Source organism: Colias eurytheme, chromosome 20 (assembly GCF_061535395.1).
Source record: "Colias eurytheme isolate Ceu_HAF_F1 chromosome 20, ilColEury1 Martin Lab GWU primary, whole genome shotgun sequence".
Classification (NCBI taxonomy): domain Eukaryota; kingdom Metazoa; phylum Arthropoda; class Insecta; order Lepidoptera; family Pieridae; genus Colias; species Colias eurytheme.
This window is the reverse complement of record NC_142999.1, coordinates 71876-92333: the sequence shown is the minus strand read 5'-3', so window position 1 is coordinate 92333 and position 20458 is coordinate 71876. Positions and strand designations below refer to the sequence as shown.

Here is a 20458-nt window from a genome sequence, read left to right as displayed (position 1 = left end):
GATTTTCTTAATTAGAACGTTATAAATTCATTAAATTTCCCATTTTTTGCCTTACAAAATCTATTGATAAATACTGCTAAAAGTTATTTTTTCCATTAATTTATTCGAGTTGGTTGAAGACCAATGAGTATTAATCCTTTAAAAATTTTTTTTTTTAATTTTGATAATTCTTTAAATATTAAAAAAATATTTAAAATAATTAGGAAAAATCCTAGCGAATTTCTTTAGTCGCGCTCCTTGGGCCGGAGCGTTCTGACGTGTGCTCTACGCTCGATTTTCCTTCATACCGAAGTGAAAGTTGCTCTACTTCATTAAATTTAATATTTTTGTTAATTGATTATTTTTATATTAGTTTTGTGCAAATATTCGTATTTTTAAACATTTGATTTCGATATGGAAAATAAACGAAAAAAATACGCGTGTAACTACTAGAAAAAAAATTATCTTCGAACATAAAGTTAATGAAACCAAATAGATTGCAAAGGTGATTGGCAACAATTTCTTTATTTTACGGGGTGTCAGTAAAGGGATGTATATTTCTTTAAAACTAAAGTAAGCTCATAAATTTTCTTATAATATAATTTTTTTGAAGTTCCAAAAATGTTTATTTTTCGTTTGAGAAATACGAAATATAATAAAACTAATAAAATAAATATAATAAACTTGTATTGAGAACTTGAACTTCCTAAGTTCATCCGGGGAAATCCCCATACGGGGAAAATGATTTGTTTACTCCAAAATTGATCCGAGGTGTTTTAATTTTTTCTTCTAGTCATTTTCAACGTAGCGGCATTTTGTTTGATTATTAATTTTGTAACTTAAATACAGGATGTTGGTTTTATATTCTGATCTTACAGACGCGCTGACAAATTTAGTCCGCCATTTCTAGTTTAGTCTACCAACTCTAAGTACCAATATTAAAACGAATGGATTATCATCACATCATCAAAACTCAGATGTAATGGAAGATCACAATAACATAGAAAATTCAGTGGGTGTTGAGAACTAAACAAACAGAAGTAACAGAGATGCGAAGAATAAAAAAAGAGGACGAAAACGATAATTCGTTGATGCTTTCCCTTTTCGACGTATTGTTAGGGTACATCACCAATCTGCAAAAAACAAAACTGATGATTCCCAATTGTTGATTAAAAATGAAAAACAAATAATCGACAACAGTGGTGAAAATTTGCTGATCACAATGATACATCCTTCAGTGGTAGCAGATTTACTCATTTAAAATGTATCGGTGAACAGCGTAAAGGAGAGGAGGACAGGAAAACATGATGAATGTGGATGGTGGATTGTATACAGGGTGTAATCGATAAGTATGTGCAGGCGATTATGACGTTATTATTGCAGGTATCAAAAAACTTAAAACTGATATCGAAATTACTTTACCTAATGAGCAAAATGACAATAATAACTTTTTAAAAGTATAACGAGAAATATCTAAAAAATTTACTTTATACACTCCCATATCAAAAAGGGAAAATGGGACTAGTAGAAGTTAAATGTCTAATTCCGGCAAAAGACATGAATGCGGAAGATGCGGTTAAAAAAAAATTTAATATTTGAAATACAATGCAAAAAATAACACTTTTGTCATAGATAAGAATCATGACTATTTTTTCCAAATTCAGGGACAACTAAACGTTGCAGAAGCAGAAGTCTGCTTATTTGCTGTTTGGACTGGAGTGAATCATTCGTTAAAAATAGAATATATAAAAAAGTATGTAACGTTTAGGCAAAATAAAATGATGGACCATTATCAAGATTTTACATAAATTGCCTACTGTCAGAATTGATTCATTCGAGACTTCAGCATTCGATGTCCATCAAGGACCCAAGGACCCAAGGATGATATCATTCAAGCGATTGAAAAAAAAGAGATAAATCCAGTGCAACCGATAAAGCATCAGAATGCTAGCAAAAGATTTATTAGGTTTATTAATATAAATCTATATATTATACATAATATAATAAATCTGTAGAAGACGCGAAGACTGACATCCGCGCGGACGGAGTCGCGGGCGGAAGCTAGTCAGAAATAAATATCTTTTGTTTTCATTTGCGTATTTTTCTATTTAATAATTTTTTAACACAAACATTACATTTTTTTGATTATATACAAAATTTGTTTATCCGTTTTATTAGTTAAACTGAACAACTTTCACTAAGAAACTTAGGTCGAAAAAAATGTATAGAGTTATGCATTTTGTATGGAAAGCTTATTTTTTTTATGTTTCGTCCAAATTTCTTTGTAAAAGTTGATCAGTTATATAAACATGAAGTTGAAGATATCAATAGAAAGTATTCGCAAATTTTGTGTACTGATAAAAAAAAATCACCCGGTGTAATTTTCACGAAAATTGTTTCAAATTGTCATTTTTGGTACTTATTACGAATATTAAATTATGCATACGAATGATTTAATTTTTAAAAATTAAGTGGAGCAACTTTCCCTTAGTACATTTGTATTATTTACATATAGGATGACAGGATGCATTTGTTTGCACTACTAGACCAAGCCCTTAAGCACCAATTAAAATACTCCTCTCATTAACGAAGGTCAATGGCCTGTCACAGCATCGTAAGCAACAGTCATTAACGGGGGAATTTGATCCTTAATCTAGCGCAGTAGAGATCTAAATGCCGTTATACGTCGCGAGCGTGGAGATAAATCAGCTGGAATTAGTATCAGATATCATTGGTCATTGATGGATATTTAAATCAATGCAACTCAATCATTGACAAGACAATTTGCCGCTCCTTTATATTCTTCTGTATGCGCCATTATTTACATATGATTATTATTAAGTACATACAGATTTTTTTATGTTTGTTCTTGGAAATAAACTTTTATTAATTCAATTAAGTAATTGCAGCAAGTATAACCAATTGCGACGCTTCTAAAGGTTTCTAACAAAAACCTCGCAGAACAAATAAATACGAATATACATTTTGATTTCGCAAAGTCATCAAGATAGTTGTTATCTTGCATATTTAATAGTATTGAAATTCCTCAAGCGAAACATTCCTGGCATATTGCGGGTGCATTAAAGTTTGAACATAGAGTTTAAGTTATATGTTTCTGTTTCGCTGTCAAATCGGGCGCATAGCGAGTGAAACAGAACGGATTTGAGACGCATGTAAAACAGTTTATAATAAAGGCGATAACAGTAAACATTTTGTGTTGCAGTTCAATTAGCCGATAACTCACCGGAGCCGTTCCGACTCTCAGCTGATACGATTATCTCTACTCCATTAATTACTTCTAGATCTGTTTTCATTTGTTGCTTATTAAACATTCCGTTTCGGGGTGTCCCAGATAAATGAGATTTATGAGGCGTTAAATGATCAAGTCAAAGTCAAATAAAAAGACTGTGAGATTTTACCAGCTATATTCAATAGCCACTTTATATTCAGTTTTTATTTAGCTGAACTGAAATTTTATATAAAAACCGAAAAGAAAATCTATTGTCCGATTGTCTGACAACAAGTGTAACTAAACTGCTGTACTTTTTATTAAATTAACTATTATTTTCAATGAATCCCAAACTTTGCCGCCAACAAACTTTTTGGTATTATACAAATTTTAAAATGTATATAATTAAATGACAGTAGATGAAACATAAAACTAGTTGTATGTTGGAGAAACTGCGTCACTCACCTTGGCTAGTTGTGAATTGATCCATTTCGCGAAAGTTTTCTTTTGCACGTCTTCTCTTTCATCTGAAATAGATAAAAAATGTTATGTTAACAAAACATTTCAATCAATTAATAAGTTCATGAAAACTTCTCTAACTACATTTCATAAAACCCAGAGAATTGCTCTCGGTGTTGATAATATAACCAAAGACATTTTTTAATTGATGACTATAATGCAATGAAAAATTCTTATTGTATTTAATCGATTTAATAAATATGCTTGATTCCTGCTCAAAAATATACAAACGATCGTATTGAATAACTTCGTCCCTTTTTGAAGTCGGTTTGAAACATAAATCTAGAGAAAACACACAATTACATCTGCCAATATTTCCGAGTTCCTACACTCATCCTGCTCTATACTACAATTTCAGACGTCTAACCATACATACATTCACAAGGAGCACCGACAAACGCCTCGACCGTTTTCAGCAGCGTCAGCATTATCTTATCAGTTATCACTTATTCATTTCGAACACCTCATTGAGACGCAATCCGGTATTGGATCTAACCACTATTATTGTAATACTTAATAATTATTTATTCACAAGCGATAGGTATTATTGCGTTTTTATAGACAATAGTGTTTTAGAAGTATTTAGCGATGAGTGAGTTGTGACTGCCAGTCTATGGTGCTCATTAGCTATACCGTGATAATGATAAGAATATACTTTTGTTTAGTGCCAGTCGACTGAGTCCTACATTTCGTTATATGTATGTTGAATAGCTTTTCTTTTTGAATTATTTATTAAGAAGTGTATATCTTCATGTAATGAAAAACACTGCTCTTTCATTACGTAGAGGGAACATTGAATACATTTCAGCAAATTGAAATAGTTACTCCATTAAATGATTTGTTTGATATAGTACCAAAATTTTTCATCACACATAAAATGTAACAAATTAATAACATTTACGAAATTCTTTAAACTATACGCCAATTATCTCTAATCACTAATAAGATAAGCACTGTCTTGTGAATTGTGATCACTATCACTTCTTACAATGTACTAACTACTAACATATTTTGTTCCACAGGACCATCCGTACACGCTCCAGCAGTTTAATGCTCGCCGCACCTCCCTTGCCAAATTCGACCTTGAGAAGACATATGAAGAACTAGCACCTTTCTGTGACTTTGCTCGTTTTGCATTTAAACTTTATTTACGTGTACAAAAGCAAGCAATTAGACTTAGACTTTGTCATTTTGATACATTCCCAAAGGATCTTCTGAAGCATGACGTTTCTCGCGCTATCGTCTTGATGTAAGACGCAACACGTGACATTTTGGGATACCCCACCCTGACTTACATTTTTGTAAACACTGAGTAATGCAACAACAGAGATGTAAAAAATGTCTTTTAGTATAAGATTCAAAATGTGAAGGTCAAAGTTAATTACGCTCATTTTAGTTTCACCTTTGCAAATTGACTTCGTTTACAGTTGAACCTTTTGTAACAGCTATAAAATAGGTGGAATTTCACATTTTTATTACAGTTTTTTGTGACATTAATTTGATATTGGGTATGAGTAGTATTCGAATACATATTGCAAAAGGAAAATAAAAACTTGAAAAAAATACAAATAATATGTTGTGCATAACATATCATTACGTCAAGTGTCTTGTTTCATCTATAGTAACCAAGTTGCCGCTAAGCACGTCATGTGCGAAGGTAGTTTTTTGTAAATTATCACCCAAATTCGAGGATCATGTGTGTGATAATATTTATTGCTATTGCATTGCTTCAATATTAACTACCTACATCTTAAAGTTTTGTCAGCAAGGAATTGGTAGAGTAAAATTATAGTATACTACTTATAACAGGCTCTACATTAGATTATATTATTAATTCATTAGCGTAAAATTTATATTCCTTGTCTATTCAATTAAAAATATGAGAAAAAATAATAAGACTAAATAAATATACATATTTAGAGATAAACTACGATAACATGGCGCGCCCCTCCAAAATTCAAAACGTTTGAAAGTATTTGTGAAAGTATTTACAATGCACCACCAAGATTCACAACGCATGTGTGCGTAATGAGACGGCCGTCAAACAAAAACAAATCCACGGATTTGTTGCTCGACTAGTCACGCTCTAATCGCTCATTATTATTAGTAATGGCGCTGCACTGACGCATTCTAAACGACACGTGCGTTGTCTTGGGCGCTCGGCAACTTATGATTAGTTGACCAACAGCAACAAATCTGGACGTAAAGTACTAAAGACGAATACGTACAACTAGTTACATACAAACTCCTTCGTAAGGATGTCACTACACACATTGAAACAGTAATTTGGAGGGGCGCGCCATGTTATCGTAGTTTATCTCTAACTAACTGTTCATTTTTTCCTGAATGTATTTAACATTTTATTGCTTCTGGCTCTAATATAGAGACTCTTAACAATAGTTACTAGTTACTAGTTATTAGTATATCAGATATTAAATTTTGTAACAGAGCGCATAGTGCATATGTACACATTTAGATAAGAATATTATCATTAGTTATATCATAGTCGTACAAATGACTCATAAACCATATATTTTGTGTTATACATGCGAAAACGTGTCTAGTGGTTAATTCCTCTAGCATGTTACACCGGAGCAACCAATTAACTAGCTATAGATTCCGTATGAATATTGAATAAAGTATTAAAATAATATTTAAAGACGGCAACACCTTCAAAAAGCCTCTTTCTTTGATTCATGGGTTGTGCACATCGCTTACACTCATTTGCACTGAATATAAAAAATTAAAAGCCAACAAAGCCACGCAGATATTACAGCCTAATCAAAAATTTTTATTCAGTTAGTTGCCAACTTCACATAGGTCCTAATCAATTAATGTAGACGGCAGAAATCACATTATCCCTCTACATATTTGGAACATCACTATGGCACATGAATGGTCCCCGTTCCATTGACCCTGGTGTCAGAACACGCGGCGGTGCTAGTGCAGCCGGAAGGGTATGTTATGACACGTGCTTGACAAACGACGCTGTGCGCCTGCTCGGCGTCACATTAAAGCGTTACAAATTATGCCATAAAATTAACGTTGGATGCATTGTTATGTGTCGTTTACTCGACTGTCCAAAATGCAGAGTTAAATATATTTTCTGGGTTTATGTGTAGCTGTGTTAGCTATTCCTAACTACTCTGTTTCAGTTGTTTTATTGATTAGTTAACGCAAAGCTCGCATTTCATTGATCAATTACACATTATGTTTAGCTAGCAGCTCAGGGAAAGCACAAGCAGACAAAGCAAGAAATCATCAAACATATTGTTATTAGACAAATATAAATTATAAATGGAGGCAGCTCGTTAACTCGACCCGTTGGTGGCGCACGAGCACGTCAAATGCAATGTCGATAGCTGCCAACACCCGTAACCATAATTGCAGGATGCATCATACAAACTCCGTTATATAATGTGCCTTTCGTGCCTTTATTTGTCATAATAATACATAAATATATAAATAAATGAACATAATATAATTTTATTGATTGGTTGAAGAATCAATCACGCGAAATATAACATACAACATATTCATTTACTGAATGGAAAACCCCCTGATAACACTACATTGATCTGCTACATTTCAAAGCTCTTTGAAAGAAAACACGAGCAAAAGCTTCTGATTACTGGCTACTTACGAAATTACTTAATTTGAATAAACAAAAGAACGTAAAGGTTTTTTTTTATGAGAGTAAAATTAGCTTATTGTAAATGAATTTGAGCTTTCTACTATCTACTAAACTTTCTTGCCAGCCATTAATGTTTTATTTCAGTGCAAACGAGATTAATTTTACATCTTTCGATTTCGTATTTTATGTTATTCGTCGAGCACAGGAGTAGAGTAATGGGCGAACAGTAGGTTGGTTCATCGACCACTCTACAATGTTGGGTGGGCTGCCGGCTGCCGGCTGTCGCGCGGAGCTCATCAGCGAGGCGCGCGCGCACGCGCCCCCGCCACACTTACGAGTTACGACACGCTGACATGCTCCTTCCGTATCTCGTAATGGGCTATGCTAATAGACGTGCAGTTCCTCTAATTGTTAGGGACTTTATGCCTTTATCATTCAGCTACAAAATCTCACATCCTATTTATGCTATAAACGGCCCAGTTTTTCTTTATAAACACAATAGAACACTATACATGTAGTTTTGAATGTTTAGAGATTTTTTGGAAATAGGAGTTTAAACTTTAAAACTAAATTTTACCCTCGAATCACTATTATTAATCCACATTTATCATGATTTTTAACATTATAAAAGCTGCTAACTGCTGACTTTCAATCCAATAAAAAACAGGTAAGGTAGATTACAAGATAAATATTATAACGAGGAATAAATGACCATTTGAGATAATTTCCTAGCCACGTTAAAATATCATTAGCATCCTCCAGTCACGCTCTGACACTAACTTCATAACCAGATAGTTACCTTGTTTCATAGGGCGCAAAGTTTTTGCTTCACGTATTAATATATAATTAAATAATTATATATAAACTATAACAATTTTTATAACACAAATACAACAACATGTAGAGATCATCTATCAAACTAAGTACATAAATTGATATTTGATGATTTCAGTGCTTTCTAATAAAAATTCGTAGCCTTTTTTCACCGCAGTTACAGGTACATAATCTCAATTTCACATTCGTACACAAAAATGTATAGCGGAGCTTTCTCAGACGCGAGATTTTTTGTAATTTTCTCTCGCATGAAAGTTGCCGCTATGCTCCCTTATTGAACTTAATTGCTGCATGACCCAGTATCGGTGCACCAGCCACCATGTGACGATGAATCATTTGTCGCTTTGGTGCTAATGGTTACATCTAATTCTATTTGTGAAAGCTTATATTTTATAGTCCGATCGCTATTCAAAATAACTCTACATTTGTTATTTGTATGACGTGTGGTATTAGGATAGTATGTCATATGAATTTGATTTGGAGTTTGTAAATCCAAACATAACTCTTTCGGCCTCTGAACACTCCTTTACGCATTTCAAATTGTTATCTAGACCGTATTAACTATGTAAAGTCACAGATTTAAAGTACTTTGTTACTACGTGTAAAGTATCTCGTTTTTAGAGCATTTTCATACAATCGTGAGTAGTCCAATAATTGCAACGATTCAACACATCATTACCGCCGTCATTACACAAAACGTTCGCAGAGCACCGTCCACTATCCTTGGCACAATGCTTTCAGCCTCGGTACATTTACTATTGATCATGTTATGCACGACAGTGGTGGTTTTTGAATGAAAACTATTTAATGTGTGTCTGCTCAATCTCCAGTAGATAATATGCAATTATATTTTTTTTGCTTGGTATAGATTATTATAGACACTGCAAACATTGATCAACTTCAATGTCGCTTCATTGCCTTACAGTAAGGCATACTCAGTATTTAAATACTGAATCGATATCGAGTCTATATAGTTCGATAGTTACAGAAGGGCCAAAATAAAAGCAAGCCTAACATATCGTAACATTGATTTGTGAACATAGCTTTCTCCGCCGCTATAGAAGTATAGCAATACAAAATTAACTATTCCTATTATTTATAAATCAATAAAGGCAGGCTATTTTCAAAAGTGGGTGACAAAATGATCAGCCTAAGCAATACGCACTACCATTTGGAATAAGGTCTGATCCCATGAGTATAAGCTTGATGCTAATGACGAGCTGATGTAACGCTTATTTGTAGGTTATGAGGTAAGGCTCTAACCTCATTTAAAATAATATTATACTTAGCCATATTTGTCGACAGCGGTGTCAAGATTGAGAACCTTCTAATATATTTCAATTGATGAAAAATTGTGAGGAAAACTATCACACAAAACAGCTGATAGGATCTGAATGATTGGGTACAGAATAGTGAATAGACTACATAGATAAATGATATCGTACATGACGTAATTTTACATAGTTTTACTGTTTTAGATACGGTTATCTTATAGACATACCATAAATAGCACGTCTTATTTTACGCTATTAAATTGGAATAAAAGTTACCTAATCAAAATGTATGTAACATATACTAAGTTGAATAGAAGCAAGCTGCAATATTTACTATAACTGTTATTTTATAGGCAAGGAAAATATAGATGCTCTCGCTCGTTAAACGTTGACAATCGATGTAATGTGGACACGCGCTGGCCACATCAAGTTTCCTTATGCGCGCGTCCGCGTTACCGAGCCTCCCATTTGTCACTCTATTATACATTATCTGTTTTATTGGCTGCGCTGATTTCTCCTCAAAGGGTTTCCTTTCAAGCAACGTAGGTAATTTTTGCGGGTAGAATGTAGAGCTATCAAAATATTCAGAAGTCTCTAAAATAAGTTAATGCTTCGGTTTATGCCGAAGATTATGGTAATTATTTTATTGTATGAAGGTAATATTAGGCTTTTCAAAAATATTGAATACGTATTACAGCTCTCATTCATCTCCGTAATAACGTAAGTAGTTATCTTTTGCAGTGTTCGCAATTTTATTATCACCGACCATGTCATACCTACTCACTACTGCAATAATAATTGGAGTTCGTCCTAACACTAAGACTGAATTGAACATTTAACTTTGTCTAACCCACCACCAGAAAAACAATCAACAAACTACGCAACCGCAACGTTGCCTAAATTCAAAACAGTGTTTTTGTAGACACAATGCGTAGGAGTTAGAAAACTGTACTAAAAGAGAGTTGATATTAAAAATTAGGCCAATCTTTGTTTAATCTTTAACTCTCACATTATCTTTGTTGAGTGAATCTAATCGATAACACTTCTCACTACAAACGATAAACGGTGGCGAAATTGTTTGTACGTAAGTAAAGAATGTAAATTTCAGTAAGTAGTTAGTTAGATATTAAGTATGAAGAATATTTCCCACATAAACAAAATTGGTCTTGTTCATGAATTTAACTTTGGTGGCTCACCAAAATAATTGGTAGACAGAACATACATGAGAAACTTCTGCGGTAACTTACGAACGGATCATGTAACTTCCCATCAAATGTTATGAGAACTCAATTATTTTATGGAATGCATGAAATCTCCTGTACGGCCGCAGTTATTTAACTCAGCACATCATCGCCTAGTTACCGTCAAATTATATATAAGAAAATACAAAAATGGTGTCAAACAATACGTTATTCTCTCCTCAATGCATCCCCTAGCTAAAACAGGCGCTAATTGTCATTGTAGAGGAAGCGTACCATTAGGCGACACTCACACTGCACACATCGCTCACGTAAGGGGGGGAGGGGGGGTATTTGGACAAGCATCTACATATTTGGAAATAACTTTCCATTTTCGTTAGCGACAAATGCAGCCCACATGTAAGCAGCCGCAGATGTTCACAATGGCATAAACTTTTTAATAATAAATCAAACAGAAAATTCTAGTATTTTCGTCCATGTTATAGGGTCTACAGTCTACACCATGATCGATACGAAAATAAATTAAGTATTATCGAATAAAACGTAGAGGCTATACAATTATGAAGTCGCCTTTATAAATAATGACGGCTGCTAAGCAACCGGTGCGGGCGGTATACCTTTGAATATCGCGAACGCATGAGGGCCTTTGTTGTTATTTACGTAAATAGTAGCTATTTCCCGCGACAACCACATTAACACCTGTCTCTATTGCCTATTGCTAGTCCTAAAACCAATCAAAGAAAGAAGAAAGAAAGAAAGAAATCATTTATTTCAACACACACAACTCACAAGTACATAATAAACATTATTACAATCAATTTATTATAACTATTTTTTTTTAGAAATGTAAACAGTAAACACCCTCAAAGTTTTGCATTAATTACAATTACGCTTATGTGGCTATTTACTTAAACAAGTTCCTTGAAAGTAGAAATTGATACATAAAATTATTATCCTCAAAATTGAATTTTCTCAAGTTTAACAACGAAACATGAGAAGTAATTTTCAGACTTCAACATCGTCGCATAGCTGTAAATTGCTTCATAATCATACCGTATTGTTAAATTAGATAATTTAGGTACCTACTTTATTTTAGAATAAGTAATTTGAACCTCCTTGACCTCTAGACTATTTCATGTGATGTGTAGATAAATGTGGATAAGGAAAATAACAATTAACTAAATTTTATTAATAAAGGGAACTTTCTTAAAAAAACTAATGAAATAACTTAATACATAATTTAATTTTATATAAGAACTAGATTTCTGCCCACGGCTTCGCCCGCGTTTTCAAAGGAAAACCCGCATAGTTCCCGTTCCTGTGGGATTTCCGGGATAGAATAACAAACATCCATCCATCCATCCTCACAAACTTTCAAGTTTATAATATTAGTAGGATAATAGTTTTGATAATAGTAGGATTATAACACAGTTGACAGATATATACTACGTACATACAGTTAGGAAACTAAGCCCCCCCCATAGAAATCTAAATAACAAGACACATAGAAGTGCTATAATGTCATAATGCGTATGAAAACCGCTGTCGCCAAAATCAACACATTCAAACCGAAAGCTAAACAGTACACACAAGTAAACTATGCCTTTTATTGGACAGCTTGATTTTAGTGAAAACTAACTTATCTATTAAATTAAGCTTTTGAATATGTATCCTAACGCACGAATTTACGGTTTATTTTAGAATAACATCCCTAAGTATATGAGACTTTTTGCTCCATTACGAACAAACGTGATAATAAGAATGGTCGACTGTGTCATTCATTGTTATTTCGATTACTATGGTGACACTCGTAATACTTGTAAATATTCTATAATTTTAAGGAAAAACGGCATTATTTCTAAAAAAAAATATTTTCAGATGAAATATTATTCCTTTATAAGTATAATTACAACTTGTGGAAGAATTTCCGCAATGGGAATTGCTGAAACACACCATGTATACACTCATACGTCTCCAGAGCAACTGAACAGTGACGAATGCACTGGTGATGTGAATATCACCTGAGTGGCGACAAGGTCACGCACGCTTACGACTTCTAGTGTCTTGTTATTTAGATTTCTATGCCCCCCCCCCCCCCATGAAATTATGACGTATAGCTATAGGGCTGTTACTTTTTGATATTTAACCGACTTGAAAAATAAAGGAGAAGGTTATCAATTCGGCCTGTATATTTCTGTTTGCTTTTTTTCACAGTTGATTTTGTGGTAATTTGGAGATTAAAACCCGTTAAAATACAAAAATGGTGTAGCCTAAATATGAATTTACAAGAAGAAACAATCCGAATTAATACAGCTTGTAAAAGTAAATACGTTTTTATCAGTGCTATATTTCGAAATCTAGTTTTGTTATGGACGCCGAAGGCTATTTAATGTACCTAAATTATTTATAATGCTTGATATTTGTATTATACATATATTCAATAATTATTTTAAACCAGAATTTACAATACTTGTATGTAGGTATACCTACTAAATTATTTTTAAAACGATAAATTAAATTAAATTAAAAAACACAAAATATGCAAAAATAAATTATAGTAGAGCCATTTTAATAGGCAACATTTGACAGTTCGACAAAATTCAACAACGTAACCTAGTAACGACGACATAGAATAATATGATATTTCGTTTTGTTAGAACTGCACATTTGCTTAACTTTTTTCAATTACGATAACATATTTATAATAATAATGACCGATACAAGTAATTTTAGGATTTGATTTTACTGATAAACCATTCTAAACATAATAAACAATTTCTGATTTAAAGAACTGACGTTGCTACAATTTTGTGTCAATAAACCTTTTTTCTTTTTAAATACCAGAGACGTTACTCTAAAAATCGAAATCTGACATCTAGAATCGAATGCATTGATTACTTGGGAATAAAAATCATCATAAATTATTGACATGTGTTTCAAGTTCGATTGACAAATGTTTCAAGTCCGTATCGATTAATTCACTTTAATCGATGTTTTTAAGCAGGTTACCACCCTATGAAGATAAAATTGATAGACGTCAAATGTTGCCTATTAAATTGGCTCGACAATAAAATTATTATTATACAAGCATAGAACCTCTACCTTTTTGTTTTAGGAAGAAAAGGAAAATAGTTTGACAGGCTTAGTGCTTGACAAAGTGGACACGCCACGTATCGATAAAAATACAATAATTATAATATCTATCTTTTTCTTCCCTAATATTTACGTAATTATGCACATAAATTTAAACAAGATTTTTTTAAGGTTTCCTTTTTTATATTTTCGTGCTCTTCTAGATTCCGTAAAAAATAGATGCGATCTTTAAACAGACTGGACTCCCAATAGGTACTATTTGTAGCTATCATTTTGATAGAAAATATGTCAACATAATATAAAACTCATACTGCCATATCTATAGAAATTAAAAAATAGTCTCTTTTTAACTTGTAGTCAGATATGGTATTTACAAATATATTTATTGAAAGGGCTACACACTGAAACAATCGATATTTATTTAATGTGAATTGACATCACTTTAAACTTTTTTCCATACTATATTCAAAATCTGTGGATGTGTCACCCGCTACTATTGAACCCCCTCAATACCCTTGTAAACACGCTTGATGGGGGGGGAGCCATTTCGAACATTTTGTATGAAGTTTCCTTACTGTATGTATCGGTATATTGTGATAATAATTTATTAATGTTCTTAGGTCAAATGTCATAAAGGCTTGTTTTCAGAGATTATATTATAAACATTTCCCAGAGATATTACTCGAATATTTTAAATGATTAAATTTTATTTTACGAGACAATTGGCGTTAGAGCTAAATTAGGAATGTGCGTGCGCGCTCGTAAACCAATAGAAATTAGTGTCATGACATCATCTATATAATTGTTTCGCACACATAGACTACAAGTCACAAGTTCACAGCATTCATCATTAGTATGCATTTTTACAATTTTTTTACGTATATATATAATATACGTAGTATTCCCATATATATAGGTTTTCATTTATGACGATCGCCATATGACTTTCAAAACCTTCGTATTCATATTTTCGCCGAAACACTCAAAGCTTGGCTGCTATCTGCAGAAGTCGTCTCGGAAACTTGAAACAGATGACGTTATCAAAATCCGCCGGGATCGATCCACTGAAATACGAGAGCGTCTAAGATTTCATGCAGCTTTCTTTGCGCCAATTAGTGCGTAACACATTTATACGTAGCAAGTGTTGCATGTTATCAACACAGATAATTCATTTACGATCAGCCACATTACCAACATTAAAATTTAAAATATATATGTTCATGAAATTTAAAAAGTGGATGTGAATTCATATTTTCTCGATTGATTGTGTGAGAAATGATGTGTGTTAATGCTGAAATAATGGTTCATAGAATAAACGCAGAACATAAGATTGATTAGGTATATTTTGATTGTTTTACGAGCCACACTTCAACATTACCCTGAATTAAGATTTTAAGGCAAGACTCATAATCAACATCCAAATTAGCCCAACATTATAGATCAAAGTTATTTGCTTAGCTGTTCGATTGGATGACTAAATATTATTGAAGCTGTTACTTATGTTGCATATTTAGTTTAGCTACACAGTTAGCTAAAAATAACAAAATATCTAAATCAAACACAATTAAATATTAAAAAGAAAACAAAGCTGTTTTCCCCTATCAGACTGTTTGACTCTAAGTATGTACATACCACATTAGAAAATTTGTATTCTGTTTGTCTCTAAGTAGGGTCATTGCGCTGGTTTTCGTCCAGTTATGGGAGTTGCCAACTTTGTGATGCGAAATAAATATTTTGGAGCACCCTTCCTTAAACATATAATATTTTTATTTAGTCCTTATATAGTCTTCTTTAAGATAATATTAAGTGAAAATAAATCATTTTGACGTATCTTTTTATTTAAATTATTTTGTGCAAAAGTAGGGTAAATGCTAGTTTTCGTCCAAAAAAACTGGTTTTCGTCCTAGTGTAAGCTAGTTTTCGACCACCGTGTAGAAAAAGGAGGGTAGGTCAACTATTAAGTTAAAAACCAATTACAGGTAAATATATACTTTTATTTAATCAACATAACAATTTCTCACTACCTTACAGGTTTAGTTTTACTAATAATAATCAATATAACTAGTCAACACTGAGATCTATGTAGCACTTGGCAGTCTTTATATGCGTTAGTGATGACTGATTAATCATTCGTAATAAAGAAAGGCATGCGTTACTTGCAATGTAAATGAATAAAGTAATAATTATAGGACTGAGAAATTACATCAAAAAACAGAAATATTCATTCTAATACTTTGTTTATCAAATGAAACGTACTATATTAAACACAGCCATAATAATACGTTTTAGCTACTAAAATAAACTATACTATACCTTACTGAACTATGATGCATTATTGTCTTACTGATGCCTTTATTAAAGATTCTTCAGTGTATGTAGCGTTTTTTTTTCTAGCTTTCTTAGACTCCTTCGAGGCCATCTAAAAACAATAAGATCTTTCTTAGGATACGTTGAGTAAGTAGAATAAAAAAATATTGCATTGGCAAAACAGACCTAGAATAAAAGATGATACTCAAGTGAATGATAACCAAGAAAAATACAGTGTATTATGTCTGACCTACCCCCATTTATGCCACGAATAATTGACTCTACTTCACATAAGGAGAATGATACATGACTGAATGAATGACAATATTAGGTACCTACAACACTCTGGCCATCACCAATTATTTATAAGGAAGATACTGAATAGAAAACTTTTCAATACGTAAAAAAGACGAAAAGTACTGCAAAAGAATAGTCATTTTTAATTTTTGTCCACTCCAATACTCATTCATGGACGAAAACTAAAACGTTTAAAGCTAAATTTAGTTTTCGTCCACTTCTTTAAATATTTTTTTATTTTGGCAGCACTGACAAAGCAGTGGACGGAAACCAAAAAATCTAAACTAATAGCAATAAAGATCACTTCGGGAGAAACTATTCAGTATTTTAAAGGTCCGATACAGTAAAAAGAACCTAACAAATATTCACGTAGCTGTTTGAGTTTTCGTCCACTTGGACGAAAACCAAATATTTTGAGAATTTGGTAACCTAGTATCCGTCCACTTAATTTTTCGAAGAGTATTATAAAAAAAGTACGATAAACACTTCTAATTGCGTTTAATACGCTTATAACTAAACATACGTACCAAAAACATTACGTTAACTAGCTAAAACAGTGATTTAACTTACCATGAACTTTTCTCGCCGGCAAATTTTTCTCTCGCGCGATGACATCTGCAAGGCACGGATGGGAAGCGGCCACTTTTACGTTAATTTTTTGAACTCTCTTCTTGTCAAATCAAATTTTGATGTTGATAGTACTGTTGCTTACACATTAAGGACCGTAAAAAGTGCAAACTTGCGCGGGAAGGTAGGTTTGTATTCAAGTTTTACGCACGTGATTGTAGCAGGTCAGTCAAATGGACGAAAACCGAAACTGGACGGCAAACCAGCGCAATTACCCTATAATTATTAAACAATTCATATCATTATTTATAGGTATGGTACTTGCATAATATAGTGTGGTAAAGTTACTATCAGCATTGCACCTGTGTGAAGCAGAGACGGGTCGCTAGCTAATACGTACTTGAAAATATTAGTAAGGATTTCAAATGGTGCCTTAATAATTTGATGTTTGTTTTCACTCAAAGCTTGTGATTAGAGTCCATAAAAGGATTTTAAACAATAATAAATATTGTATGTTTTAAATTTACATATTTAATCAGATTTTGTTTCATGATACCTTTTCATTAAAATGTAAGTACGATAGTATAATTTTATTTTTAATATAATATCAATGTCACCTATACAAAAGCAATTCATTGTCATATAATTTATAATTATAATATATTACTACTTTTTGTATGTGTTAATTAACCCATTGACCACCGTAAGGCCCGATCGGGGCGCGACACAATAGATTTTCTATTGTGTCTGTGATTCCGAGGACTGATGGATTAATTGATAAATTTAAAAACATTTTAATTAAAAAGTAAGAAACATTTATTCAAATTTTAAATATTGAGCTCAAACATAATATGAACATTGTACTTACAGTATACATTAATATTTTTATCTTTAAAATAGAAAACTTCAAGATGTTGATATATTTGCTATAAATAGCAACAAATAAATAATTCATAAAAATCTAGTACATTTAGGTCCAAGTAGGATCCTTCCTATAGTATCACTGAGGATCAAAATTTAATAATGAGTAAAGTAAAGTTTTTTAATTTTTATTACTTAAATATATTTTTTTAACCACATACCTTTATACCTACTTGTTATTTGTTTGTTTACTTTACTATAGACATAGACAACTTAGGTATATTGTATCAATATCTTAATTATTTACCTAAATAAGAATAAGTAATAAGTAATTGATTAAGTAAGCTCCTACAAACTCATCTAAATATATTTTTCGGTGAAAGTATGCGGTGTTATCTCATACCTAATGGATAATCCGTAATATTTACGAGAAGTTTGCTTTTAAACTTTATCACGTCTGTGTACATAGCAAAAGATAAGATAACATCCGGCTAGAATCACCTAAAAATCTGTAAAAAAGAAGTAGACATCACTTCGCGTTACCTAATTGCATCACAACTTGATTACTTGAATCTTACGATAACTTCAAGGTCTACTTCAAGTAATGTTTATAACCACCGAGGCCACCCAATTCAGGCTATTACGCCCTCGTATTTTACTCACCGACGCTACTATTCAACTCCATAATCACCAGCGATCTCTTCTTATAATTCCGATCAACTTTCAGTTATAATCCAAACTTTCTGAGACATGACAAACACACACCGCCACTCCCAAGTTAAAAACTTTGTTAAAACTTTTTCTGTCACACTTCACTCGATGAAAACTTTTTCATGCGAGAGCTAGACACTTTCACTAGTTTTAAAAACACTTTTCTGAACTTTTGTTCGATTAAATACACGAAAAACAGAAAAATGCGGATGGACGAGCCGCAGACAGCAGCGAAACGAAACTACAAACAACTCGAAAAGTCGAAACAAGATTTTAGATGACACACGATTCACGAAACCCGCGGCCCGCAGCCGTCACCGTCAGTGGCGCTACAGGCGCAATTTATCCACAGATAACATTACAAACGTCATCTATTCAAGTGGAAGCTCGAAACGACCCGCGGCGCGGCGTTCAAACGTTTTACTTGGTTAAAAATATTGATTTTACTAAGTATTGTCTTCTTCCGTCCTTAGCGTTAATGATAAAAAAAACAAAGTTAATTGGGTACTATAAAATGTGTTACCTAACTTTAAAGATTCCTTCAGACATAGGAAGGTAGAACATCTATATTTCAAAATCATTACGAAGACACAGATACTACCTAGCATTAAGTTAATTTACATTAATTCAATTTATTTAAATTACAGTAAGCTTGTTGTTGAACAAGTCATCGTTGTTTGAAATTTATTTTATCAAAAGGTCTTATATAGGTACTCACTTTTGCTGTAATTAAGGTGTTTCTCATATGGCCCACTTCTGTATGGAGGAACTTCTCCAATTTCTACAATCCAAGTTAGTTTCCGTTGACCAAGTGGTGAAGGGAGTGCCATCTTGCGGTAGTATCGCGTACTACCATTGTTTGCGACCTTTAACTTTCACTACACACTGAGTATCTTCTGTACACACTAGATGGCACAATACACGAACAGGGCTTCCCGCTGGGACATTATAATATTTTGATATTTTAAAACACAACTACCTATAATAAAAATGATGTTAAAACGATAATCCCAAATGTATCCAATTATTATATTCTAATTTCTAAACTGGGCCTGGAGAGTAATTAAATAAATAAATTAATGTTGTTTAGCTCAAACTAGTATAGTAGTTAACTACCTACCTACCTATCTTATAAAAACATTTTCATGATGAATAAAAGCCATAATATATAATTTATTGTATATTATGGCTTTTATTCGCAATAAAAGGTAGCCTATGAAGTCCTTTCTCGGGTATCAAAATATCTCCATACCAAATTTCATGCAAATTGGTTCAGTAGTTTAGGCGTGATTGAGTAACAGACAGACAGACAGAGTTACTTTCGCATTTATAATATTAGTATGGATTATAGTTTAATATACTACCTATATTTTACCGATGAGAATGTATTAGAAGTCAGAAGTCGCAGTCAAATTATCAGGGCACATTCCTGTTGTTCAAATCCCTAGTCCAAACGCCTCACAGAAACCTTCACTTTCACCGATCGTGGTTTTATTTGTGCTATTTTTTAGATACGTATCTGGTTATTTTAAGTCGCGCGGTTGGCCTTGAATGGGCTGAGCTCGAATATTCGCCCTCACTTGCCTATAACGATGCATGATGCACCTTGCACGCCTAACTACTAACATTTCAATAATTGTATGTAATCCGTTGTCATAATAGGTAATCAATATGAGCAGCACTATTCGCATTCATAGAACAATATTACTAACTGGTTAACTTACTATATAATACGCAATTTATGGAATATTTATAATCTTGGCTTAAAATGTTGTAAAGGAAAATTATTCGTCTACTGAATTTTCCTTTACAACATTATATCTGAATTCGACTACGTACTACCTAATATACTTATATGGAAAAGTTGCAATATTTTATTATCAATACGAATCTATTCTTCAATGCATATTAGTTGTATACGTAGTATATTATTATTAGTCTGTGATATTAGGTA

At 32.7% G+C, this 20458-nt stretch overlaps 1 protein-coding gene across 1 annotated transcript in view; it reads right to left on the bottom strand.

The window, feature by feature from the left end:
• Positions 1 to 19449, bottom strand: part of Dys (Dystrophin) — a 442182-nt gene extending 422733 nt beyond the window's left edge. Inside the window, exons 1-2 of the mRNA XM_090113773.1 lie at positions 19223 to 19449; positions 3674 to 3735 (exon numbers count right to left, since the gene is read on the bottom strand). Of these exons, the coding sequence (XP_089969899.1) occupies positions 3674 to 3735; positions 19223 to 19334 (174 nt within the window). The 5' untranslated portion in view covers positions 19335 to 19449. The remainder of the gene's footprint in view (positions 1 to 3673; positions 3736 to 19222) is intronic.
• Positions 19450 to 20458: the final 1009 nt, after the last annotated feature.